At 46.4% G+C, this 12,060-nt stretch overlaps 1 protein-coding gene across 18 annotated transcripts in view; it reads left to right on the top strand.

Moving 5' to 3' along the window:
* GBF1 (golgi brefeldin A resistant guanine nucleotide exchange factor 1) overlaps nt 1-12,060 on the top strand; it is a 193,941-nt gene that overhangs the window by 165,759 nt on the left and 16,122 nt on the right. For all 18 annotated transcript variants that reach the window (XM_065551565.1, XM_065551572.1, XM_008171363.4 and 15 more), the window contains 10 exons: nt 1,882-2,084; nt 2,429-2,552; nt 2,860-2,985; nt 3,726-3,808; nt 4,767-5,003; nt 5,830-5,923; nt 9,889-10,065; nt 11,040-11,104; nt 11,206-11,329; nt 11,972-12,043. In XM_065551565.1, coding sequence (XP_065407637.1) covers nt 1,882-2,084; nt 2,429-2,552; nt 2,860-2,985; nt 3,726-3,808; nt 4,767-5,003; nt 5,830-5,923; nt 9,889-10,065; nt 11,040-11,104; nt 11,206-11,329; nt 11,972-12,043 — 1,305 coding nt within the window. The remainder of the gene's footprint in view (nt 1-1,881; nt 2,085-2,428; nt 2,553-2,859; nt 2,986-3,725; nt 3,809-4,766; nt 5,004-5,829; nt 5,924-9,888; nt 10,066-11,039; nt 11,105-11,205; nt 11,330-11,971; nt 12,044-12,060) is intronic.

Genomic DNA, 12,060 nt, shown 5'->3' with positions numbered 1-12,060 from the left:
TGGCCTTTCCGCTTTGGAATTTGCTCTCCTCCCTTGGTCTAAAAAGGACCAAACACTATAAGGCTGCTTTTTATGGAGGCTGTTGGGGAGAGGAGGTTGTTTGAGGATCATTGTTTAAGAAAGGTGGATCACATCTTTTGCTCAGAGGTTTAATTAGCCATATATCATACAGGTGATTAATTATTTTTTTTGATAGATAACTGTCAAAGGTGCCTACAGTCTGGAATAGGCACCTTTTTTTGTTCTGCAGCTCCAAATATATAGTAATGGTTTTCCATATCAAGGTAACCCCTCAGGCTATGTAGGCTAGGTAGGTACTTGGGCTTCATCACGGCAGCATCTATGCACTTCACAATCATTAACAGATGTTATCCTGACTGCATCCCTGTGTTCTCTACACTACAGGAGCTGTGTACTTCATTGTACTTTGAGAAAGTTCACACAGGCATACATGGGGGGATAGAGAGGAGTGGGGGATGGGCTCTGAGGTACTGAGAGCCCAGGGGAGTTAGAATTGGGATGGTCGTGAATTTAGTTCACTAGGTCATTGCTAGCGGTTTCATGGTGATGGGAACTAACAGGGAACTGACATTTATTCTGGGGCTTTAGTAAAGTTCATGTAGCTGTTTGTGCATTTGGTTTTCTTAACATGACAAAACCTTCAGTTAACCCTTCCTTAACCAGGTGCTCTATTGCACTGTAGACATTTTGTTATAGAATCCTGGTTCTGAAGTATAGACAGAATTGAGTTCTCTTAAAAATAAATAAATAATCCATTTATGTTGTATTGTCCCAGACTTTCAGTTGGTTTTGGTTGTTCTGATGGAGCTCCAGATGTTCCTGTCTCACCTGCTGAACTCTTTATAGTTCTTACTTCTCTAACACCTGGTCTACACTAGGAATTTACACTGGCCTAGCTGTGTGTCTCAGGTGTGTGAAAAATCCACATGTACCAATGTAACCCCTGGTATAGACAGTGCTAAGTTGATGGAAGAAGTTTTCCATGGACCTAGCTACCACCTCTCAGTGAAGGTCGATTATCTACACTGTCGGGAGAACCCCTCCCATCAGCATAAGTAGTGTCTACACTGAAGTGCCCATCGATCTAAGTTACACAACTTCGGCTACGTGAATACTTAGATCTACTCACCGCAGTGAGTTGACTGCTGCCACTACCCCGTCGACTCCGTCTGCGCCTCTTGCACCAGTGGAGTACAGGAGTCGATGGGAGAGCGCTCGGGGGTCGATTTATTGCGTTTAGACTAGATGCGATAAATCGACCCCCGCTGGATTGATCGCTGCCTGCCGATCCGGCAGGTAGTATAGACGTACCCTCAGTGTCTCTTGCTTCTGCATGCCACATAGGTGCATAGGACTCTTGCTACCTGCACTCCTGTAAGTGGCTTAGAATGAGATTCCAGTAGTCCAAAAAAACTGGATAAAAGTAGCTACTGTTGTAGAGGAGTAGCCCTGATCTCCTGCTATTTGTTCAGAGTTCATCTTGCGACTTCCTCTGCTCTAGTTGAATAACAGTGTTGGGGAGGGCTTGGATACCTTGTAGTATCAGAATTAGTCACTGGCTGAGACTTGAAGCTTTTTGTGGTTTGTGCTGGTCACTGTTGTTTTGTTGTGTCTCTGAGGAGGGAGGTCTGCAGATCTGGCTTTGGGTGATCCCTCTTGCAAGATCACACAGGTATAACAACGTATTCAGTCCTGAAGTAACTCATATTTTTCACAGTGCCTTTGAAGTAATTTTGTTTTGTGGCTTTTGACCCCCAAGAGCACCTGTAGGTAAAAAGTGGAAGTGAATCTCCATAGAGAGGTTCTCTGCTTTGTAGGGCTCTCCAGCCAAACTGGTAACTGTTAGCTTGTCTCCTGCAGCTGCTGATAACTGGCACAGAGCAGTTCAACCAGAAGCCAAGGAAAGGGATACAATTTCTGCAGGAGAAGAACCTTCTGGCCATCCCCATGGACAACAATGAGGTGGCCCAATGGCTGCGAGAAAATCCCCGGCTAGACAAGAAGATGATTGGGGAGTTTGTTAGTGACCGTAAGAACATAGACTTGTTGGAGAGCTTTGTGGGGTGAGTATTTTTCCATAGTTGGTATCTGTTTCTTGTATTTGGTCACAAAGGGGAACTGATTCAGGAGCTAAACAGATCATCAGCTACTATGACCGCTCTTCCTCCTTCCTTGCTCCTATCCACTGGCTGTTATTGGTGACCTTTCCTTCTGCTTTCTTCCACCTACCACTCTTGCCCATCTCCCTCCACTCCCTGCCCACCAATCAGTATGGCTCATTCCTGTATATTGATTCTCAGTGTTTTCCAGTCAGTAAATCTCTGAGTGCACAAATGCCTTGTTTTGTCTGCCCTGCCTTCTTCTCCTATCTGTTTCAGTCTCTCTTAGCATTTCGCTCTTATTGCAGGACTTTCAATTTCCAAGGCTTAAGACTGGATGAAGCATTACGACTTTACCTAGAAGCATTTCGCTTACCAGGAGAGGCGCCAGTGATTCAGAGGCTATTGGAAGCCTTCACAGAACATTGGCGGGTGCGTACTGGGTGGGAAGAAATTATGCTCCCTTCACCCCTTTTGTATGTTTGCCACCCTTGACATGTCCTATCACAGTGTGAATTTTGACCTCTGTTGAGCTCCCGGTGTTCTATAACATTACTGTGTAGGTGGGGGATGGCACAGTGACTTCTTCCGGGGCGTTGTCCAGAAGCTGGGAGTAGAGTTCTGATTTTTCAGCCAGTCCATTTGTTGGATTCTGTTGTTCTGGCAGAAAATGGGGATCTCAGGTCATGTGTGCATCTTTCTCCCATGGATCTGACTTGTGGCTGTATTTGTCTTTCAGAAATCAAATGGCTCTCCATTTGCTAATAGTGACGCCTGCTTTGCCCTGGCCTACGCAGTTATTATGCTGAACACTGACCAGCATAACCATAATGTCCGCAAGCAGAATGTTCCAATGACCCTAGAGGTGAGAACAGATTCCCTGCACGTGACTGTTATGATGCCTCTTACTTCTCTTCATTTTCATAGCACTGTGTTCTGTTTTCACCTTTCTGGCTTTCCTTCGTTTGCTGTTTCTCCTATCTTCCGTTTTGTATGGCCCACTCATCACTCTTCAATGTACTGTAAATAACAGTAGTGTTGGGGTTAAGTACAAGAGTGACGCAGTCTGAAGAAATGAAAACTAAGCAGGAACATGCAGGGAAGGTTTGAATTGCTCTTACTCTGTAAACACAGTTTTGTGACCTGCTGTATCATAAGACCTAGGAAGAGTGAAAAGAAGCAATAGAAAAAAGAGTAGTCGATTAGAGAAGTGATGCTAAGTGAATAAGCAACTGGGGAAGTGCAGAGTGCTCAAAGAAATGGCACAGTGTTCTTACAGAAGTGGTGTATTTGTCATCCTGATGCACAGTTGAAGCTAATCACATGTAACATTAGTGGACCATCCCCATGTAACGTTGTCTGTCAGCAGCTGGGATGGAGGCTACTGAAAGCTCCCGTGCCACTAAAAGGATTATTCAATACTCCCTGAATTATAGTGTAATGGTCAGTGTTTCTTGAGTCCCAGGAAAGGCAAGCAGACAAGTAATCAGACCCATGGAGTCTGCAAGCTGCATATGGGCCTCTGAGTTGCTGAGTGCCCCTTAAGTTAGCGTTTTTGAAATATTCTTAAGAGAATCATCTTGGTGCTAACTGTAATGTTCCTAGGAATTCCGGAAGAACTTGAAGGGGGTGAATGGAGGCAAAGACTTTGAACAGGACATACTGGAGGACATGTACCATGCCATCAAGTAAGTATTCAGCCCTCTATCGCATTTCCATGTACTCACCGAGCATAGCGGCTCTCTTCTGGTCTGTGAGACCTCTGGAGCTCAATTAATGAACTCGGCTGATCATGTGCCAGTCTGCCTTGGACCATCTTCATCTCAATCTGGGGCTGTGGTAATAGGCTTGTCACAGTTATTGAATTGGATTTATATAGTTGGATCCTTGCCATGGTATTTTAATCCACAAAGCTTAAGATAAAGGTTTTTTTTAAAAAGAACATGGCTTCTATCAACATGTGAAGGAACTGCAGGGTGAGAGCGGCACATGTGAAATACTGTAGCTAAGAAACCACTCCTCTGGGTCAGGCTTCCAACTGTATTAGAACTTGTAGTGCCAGACGCAGTGTCCCTCTCTGATGCTGCATTGGTGCCCTGAGATGGTGTGGCCAGGTCTTGGTCTTGTATATTTTGCTTTTGCATTTGTCCCTTTCTATCTCATGAAACTGTCTGCTCCGGGTCTCTGCTCCCCATCTCTGGGGCCCCTGGCACGCAGACCACTGCTTGGGGGAATTCCTGACTGCTGTGGTCCTTTCGTGCGCAGAGTTGGCTGTGGGTGAGGAAGCTTTAATAACAGCTCAGAAATTATGCTATTCGGTAAATCCAGGCCCAGCCACTTTGAAGCTAAGGGGATTACAGCTTTGAGGAGGCAGGATGCGACTCTGACTCTCAGCTGGTTTCAATCCATGATTGCGTGCAACAACTGGGTCTGGAAGTGAAGCAGACTTAGTCTGGGGCTCCCTTTCAAGTCTCCTCCAGAAGGAGGGTCATGCAGCCACCTGTGCTAAGCACCTAGAAGTTCTTTGAGGCATCTCCAGATTTCAACAAATAAGTTGTAGTTTTGATCAATGTCTATTGCTTGCTGGGCTAATGTTAGATTTTTTCATTCTGAGCCAAACCTAACCTTTCCTTCCATCCCTGTTAGAAATGACGAAATAGTGATGCCAGAAGAGCAGACGGGCCTGGTGAAGGAAAACTACATATGGAATGTACTGCTGCATCGTGGTGCCACTGATGAAGGCATCTTCCTGCACATGCCTCCTGGAAGCTACGATCATGATCTCTTCACCATGACTTGGGGCCCCACCATTGCAGCCCTATCCTACGTTTTTGACAAGAGCTTAGATGAAACAATCATCCAGAAGGCTATCTCTGGCTTCAGGTAGCCCTACTCTTCCTCCGCAGAGATCTAGTAGGCTTCCAGTCTGTGGGTGTAAATCATCCCCATTTTGGGCAGTGTCTCCTGTCTGCCAGCTGGAGAGTGCATAGAGAAGATCAGCTGTTGTCTTTCCCTAACAACGTAGAAGCTTTTGCTCCCAGCCTGCAGCCCCACAGTACTGGCTAGTGCTCTTCCCTGGGCTCATGTGGATTCAATCCTTAAAGGCTTCTGATTGGTACCACCAATCTTTGTCTGGTCTACATTGTTGTAATAAATTATTTAAAGTGATTGAGCACCATTTAAACTTAGTTGTGGCCGGGGTAGGTCCTAGCATGTTTTTTGGCCAACCTGGTTCTCAAAACTCCATGGTCTGGCAAAAATCCCTCCCTAGACAGAGCAGTCTGTATTGGGAGGTCTTTGATCACAGCTGAGTTCAAATTAGGTGTAAGCACATTTTAAAAGCTCAATTATTACATCATTGTAGCCGGGGCCTTTTTGAACTTTGAACCTCAACACCATGAACAAATTCACCACCTGTACTTTTACGTTAAGAATTGAACTGGGGACCTTGGTCCGGTCTGCCTGAGTCTCTGAGACTGCTTTTTGTTTTCTGTACTAGCACAAGGAAATATCAGGGTTTCAGGATCTCTGTGTACCTGCCAGTAGTTTGTGCTGGAGGGTGGCAGCGCAGAACAGAGGTGGGTTGCTAACATTGGCATGCATTGTGAGATGGTCCTGCATTGTCAGTGGAGAGGGAACCTGACCTACGGTTATAGACTGGGAACGTCCTGTGCTGTCGTAGTTACATTGCTTGTGGTTTGTCTTTCAGGAAATGTGCAATGATTTCTGCACACTATGGCCTGAGTGATGTGTTTGACAATCTCATAATTTCTCTCTGCAAGTTTACTGCCCTCAGCAGTGAGGTGAGTTTGTGGGGTGGGGTCTGGAAGCAAATACTTGTCATATATTATCTTCTGTCTCAAAGTCTCTGCTCTGGAGAGGTTAACTTTTACAAGTGATAACACCCCCTGCAGATACGTCTGTCCTGTTCTTCAGCCCCAGTCCAGGGATTTCTGGAGTGAACTCTTCAATGCAAGTGAATGGAGAAATGTGATTTGTCGGTAATAAAGTAGGGTTTCCACATAGCAGCATATCCTAATATCCACACTGTTTCCTTCTAGGTGTTGCTTATGTGGCATTTTCAGCAGCAGCTTTGTCAGGGATGGGAAGGGATCACCTGTGGCAGTCCCTGTCCCTCTTACTTGGACTCAATAAACTTCTGTCCATCTTGCTGTGACCAAGGCCATGACCTTACACATCCCAAACCAGAGCAGACATTGCAACTGTTCATCCTGTAATTTAATTTTTGAGTGTAATTTGGTGCTGAGAATGGCCATTTTCTGACCTAAATGTTTTTAAACATGCCATAGTTTAGTTGCTTAAGTGTAAAGTGCTGTGGCAGGGGCTCTGCATTTACCCAGTATTAGGGGATTAGTAAAATAAATGCTCTGAATTCTGACCCTTGATATATAGAATCTGATGAGAAGATCAGGTGAGTTAGCCCAACCCAAGTGCTAAAGCCAGTGAATCTGAGGTGTTCTCTGAAGATAGTCACATTCAGGGCTTGGTGCCCTATATACATTTTTGGCTGAAATTTCCTCTGCTTGCCCAGATTAGTAAGTCTGGGCCCAAGTTTTCCAAGGTATTTGATAGATAGTGGTGGACCATGCAGTATGTTAAGCAGAATCAGTGTAGACATACAAGCAGAATCAGTGTAGACATACCCAGCATACCACTGGCAGCAGCATGTAGGGTATGTGTGGCTACATGTCACAGTGAAAAGCATGCTGCATCTACATGCATCGGTGAAGGGCTCTGGCGGGGTGGAACTGTGGCAGTGAAAGGCTCCAGCAGCAGAGAGTTGCCGGAGACTTTGCCTCTGCCTTCCCTCTGCCAGAGCCTTTCCTCTCTGCTGGAGTCTTTCCCTGAGGTAGAGAAAAACTCAGGCAGCAGGAAGACAGTGGGACACTACACTGCTAAAAATAGCAGTGTAGACAGACAAGGCATTGCTTGGGCTTGTAGAGAGTCATGCGAGGTACATAGCATAAGGTTCTGGTGTGTCTATACTCGCCTAAGCAGAGTCTCACCATCTGCATTGGTATTTATACCTGTGCTAGAGTGGTGTATATACTCCACCTTTCTGTAAAGCATGTGCAGTGTAGACATATTATTAGGAAATAATAGAGCAGGAATTTGAAGAAGTTCCTAGAGTACATGTATGTACGTACGCACTCTCTCTCTCGGCTGACGTTACAGAAACGTGGTGGGATAAATGAGTCTGGGTTGCTGGAGGATTTTCTTTTTTTTCAAGAAACAGAGGGAAGGAGAAGAAGGGTGCAAGCGTTGCGTTGTGTGTTTGGGGGCACTTGCATTGTGGCAATGGCAACAATGAAACCCTACCAGTTTGGTTATAAAGAGAGGCAGGTAAAATCAGATTGGTGGATGTTGTAGATTCCATCCTCTTCTACAGATCAGGACCATAAAGATGAAACACTTGATAGTCCTGATCTGGAGTGCTTGGAGAGTGCCAGTAGATAATGTAAGCAGGAGAGTGTATGCCATCAAAAAACTGTTAAATTATGTAAATCTGCTGATCCCAACCTTTTAGAGCACTGTACCAAACTACTAGACTAAGCCCTGCAAGGCTCCAACAATTGCTTGTTGCATCCCATTCAATTGTGAGACTGAAATTTGGCACACTGCAGCCCGAGTTCTGTTGCAGTTTAGCAAGTGCATCTTTTGGTAGGAGATGTAAAATCAAGGACTTTTAGTCCTGAAAAATGCCACTGGCTCTTCCACAAGAAATAGGGTCTTTTCCTTAGCTGTATTCCAATTGTACCAATTACATTCTGCAGCCCTAAATTTCCATACAGCCTGGGGACCACAGATATTTGAGAGGTAATATAGTGGAGGGGAAGGCAGTGTTGCAAGGGGTTGAGAAGATGACTAAGAGCAACAGTGAAAAAGTAAGGAGAGACCATTTTAGTTAGGTTAGCTGTTAGCTGCTTCCCTAGGCAAACATTTTAGTGATCAGGTATCTTTTCTGAGATGTCGCTATATTGGCGATCAGCTGTGAGAGAAGAGATGGAAGAGGTCTCTGCAAGGAATCAACTGGTTGTAAGCAAGATCACCTTGCTCTCCAGTGGATTCAGTAGTGTCATTCTTTTCGCCTTTCTCTGCAGTTAGACACTCACCTACTGGGTGTTCTGGAGTTGCTGTCTGTTGGGATGAGTTGGATGTGGCTGGTCAGTGCACAGAGGAAGCCAAGGGATATTGAACTTCATATTTTGATGTGAGAGCTCACTGATGTTTGTTCCTGTGGTTCTGTCATAATAACATGGGGGCTGGCACTGGAAATGGAACAAAGGCAGCTGAAACTTTCCTGCCAAGCTTGCCGCATAGAGCCCACTCCTGCAATACAGCTCTTGTCACTAGCACTGACAGCAGTCTCTGCCAAAGCAAGTAGTTTGCAGATGGACCTGTATCAGGAGCAATGAGATAACAGGATGGGACACATGTTTTCTGAGCTTCAAGTATGAGATCTGAAGAGCCACACTTCTGACTGGTCCAATCTTTCTCACCCCTTCTCAATTAGCCTTGGGGGTAGAACAGAGTTATTGGCTTTTCTGTTCCTTACTTACACAGACTATTTCTTGGCATAGTGTTCCTCCTCTTGAGAGGTTGGTGGGCTCCTCAAAAACATTGGCCATATTAGTTCTGATCCTTATTCACATGGTTGCTATATTGCTTTTCTGAGCGACTCAGTTTTGCAGCATGTGGTCAGTTTGATGGAATGGCATAACACACTTTGTGTTGGTAAGCTGTGGGTCTGTTGGACAGGTTGTCTTTATGAAAGGACTGTGATCTAGTAATTAGCACAGGACACTGCAGATCAGGACTCATGGTTCTGTTCCCAGCCCTGCCATTGACTGGGTGGGAATAGCTGTGCCCTTAAGCAAGTCACTTGTATACTCGGGTTACTTAGGGTTTGTCTAGACTTAAAATGCTGCAGCAGTGCCTCAGTAGAGCATCAGTGCAGATACTACCTATGCTGCCGGGAAAGGTTCTCCCATCAGCATAGGTACTCCACCTCCCGGAGAAGTGGTAGCTGGGTCTACAGGAGAATTCTCCCACCGACCTAATGTTGTCTACACTGTGGGTTAGATTGGTTTAACTGTCATTCAGGGAGGTGGATTTTTCACTCCCCTAATGATGTAATTATACCAACCTAATTTCCTGATGTAGACCAGGGCGGCGAGGGAAACTGAGGTACAGAGAAGTTAATTCCTGCCTCTCAGGGGAGTTGTGATGTTGAATGAAGTATTAGTAAAGAGCTTTGTGATCCTGGAATGAATTACTGTAGTGCAAAGTCTTAAGCCTGGTCTACCCTAGGAAATTAGGTTAGTATAACTTTGTTGCTCAGGGATGTGAAAAATCCACACACCTGAGCAACATAGTTAAACCAATCTAACCCCTGGTGAAGACAGCACTGTATGGGCAGGAGAATTCTCCTGTTGACCTAGCTACCGCTTCTCAGGTAGATGGAATACCTATGCCAACAGGAAAACCTCTCCTGTCAGCATAGTAGTGTTGTCGCTGAACTGCTACAAAGGCGCAATCTGCCTTCCCTTGGTGTTTCAGCAAGGGTCAGTGAAGCCAGCTGATCCCAGCCTTCCCCAAAATTGAGTGTTAGCTGTAGTTTACCCATAGCCTTTCTTAGAAATATCATCTGTCCCATAGCAGGGTCCGCAATGCACGCCATCCTGGGTTGTGTTGAAAGGGAAATGTGTCTTGCTGACAGACCACCACCCACTCTTCTCTCTTGCAGTCTATCGAGAATTTGCCGAGTGTTTTTGGAAGTAATCCCAAGACCCACATCGCAGCAAAGACTGTGTTTCACTTGGCACATCGCCATGGCGACATTCTGCGGGAGGGCTGGAAAAACATCATGGAGGCCATGCTGCAGCTTTTCCGAGCAGAGCTGCTGCCCAAGGCCATGGTGGAGGTAATGACAGCCAGCTCCTGGCTAATTCAAGACAGGGCAAGTGAGGAGCCCAGCTTTGCAGAGTCGCAGTTCAAAGGGGAGGAGAGCCCGCTTGGAAAGGCATGGCTTTAGCAGTGCGTGTATAGAGCAAGACAGCCCTTGAAGGGCTTAGCACAGTAGTGACCCGTGGGCTCTTGCATCTCAGATTTGCAGATTGTTTTTTTTAACTGAATTTGATGAATTCCAACTCTGCATCTGCTAAAATAAATGACAAGACATGTCTGTGTGGGGAAATACAATGGTGTGAGGACTGCAACAGTGCACTGTAGAAGGCCCAATTCTGTGGTACACCTCTACTCCGATATAACGCAGTTCTCAGGAGCTAAAAAATCTCACCGCCTTATAGGTGAAACCGCGTTATATCGGGTTCGGTCCATTCCAGCGTGCCGGACTGGACCGGCTTCCCCGGCGGTGATTTAAAGGGCCCAGTGCTCCAGCCACTGCGGGGAGCCCCCCGGTCCCTTTAAATCACCTCCGGAGCTCTAGCAGCGGGGCTCGGGTAGGGATTTAAAGGGCTCGGGGCTCCCCGCAGCGGCTGGAGCCTCTGGCCCTTTAAATCACCACCCGAGCCTGGCTGCCGGAGCCCCGGTGATTTAAAGGGCCCGGGGCTCCACACGAATTCTGATATAACCGGTAAAGCAGCGGGGATCGGGTGGCACTTTAAAAGGACCTGGGCTCCCCGCTGCTTTACTGCATTATATCTGAATTTGTGTTATATCGGGTCACGTTCTGTCGGGGTAGAGGTGTGTTGCCTGTGGGGTTGCAGGTTTGGTTACAGTGTCTGTATGTGGGGCCCGGGGTGTTTGCTGTGTATAGATCAGATAGTGTAGACTTTCAGGGATGGGAAGGTAGAGTGGAAAATTGATTAGGGGATGTCAAGAAGACAGAGCTGAAAGAGGTGAACACTGGGACATGCACTCTGGTGTGACTTCCAGGTTGAAGACTTTGTGGATCCCAATGGCAAGATCTCTCTGCAGCGGGAAGAGACCCCATCTAACCGGTGAGTGGCACAGGGAGATGTGGCCCAGTGAGTCCCTCGTGGGTGCTAGGGAACATGCATGGTTTTTTCTTGTGTGGCTGATGTGTGTGTTCTGTTTGCAGCGGTGAATCCACAGTGCTGAGCTTTGTTAGCTGGCTCACCCTCAGCGGTACAGAACAATCGGGTATGAGGGGGCCATCTACAGAGAACCAGGAGGCAAAGCGAATTGCTCTGGAGTGCATAAAGGTAATGCACAGGACTGAAAAGAATCTGGCACACAGTGCAATGCATTGAGCGCAGTGTGTATGAGAGGACAGACCTTCACAGATAATGGGAAGTGGGGCTGTAAGTCTAAGTACCCGCTTCCTGTGGAGGAGTGTTAACCATTTAGCTGGAGCCAGGATCCCAGAGGACTTAAAAACTTCAAGACCTAAATACCCTGAAGAATACCTGCATATGCACATCTGTAGGGAGCTGTAGTGTTCTCCGTACAGGTCTAACAACACTCGCCCATGAGGAGCCACGTTCCATAAGTCCATGAAAATGCAGGCACTTCCCCATAGGAAGCTGAGATGTGCCCTCTAGTTTAGAGTCCCATAACTAAGCACAAGCTGATGAGAATAGATTTGTAACAAATACAGGTTTTCCTTGATGTGACAGTCAGAAGGTGACTTTTTCTCTCCCCTAAAATCTGCCCAGTGGAGGCCAGGTTCTTTAGGAGGAATGGCTTCTAGTGATGTGTATTGGTTGGATGGGGACTGAGTTACTAGAAATGGGCTTAAAGCTCCCTCTCCAATCTATTCTGTGTGTGCAGACCTGCATGAGCTGTGTTTCTTCAGATTGTGTCTCTGCTCACAGCACTCTCTCTTTCCCTTCTCTTCTTTGCAGCAATGTGACCCCGAGAAGTTGATCACTGAAAGCAAGTTCCTCCAGCTGGAGTCCCTTCAGGAGCTCATGAAGGTGAGAGGCATCACAGG

This window comes from Chrysemys picta, chromosome 7 (assembly GCF_011386835.1).
Source record: "Chrysemys picta bellii isolate R12L10 chromosome 7, ASM1138683v2, whole genome shotgun sequence".
Lineage (NCBI taxonomy): Eukaryota > Metazoa > Chordata > Testudines > Emydidae > Chrysemys > Chrysemys picta.
The sequence above is the reverse complement of the archived record's forward strand: the minus strand, read 5'-3'. Positions and strand labels throughout refer to the sequence as shown.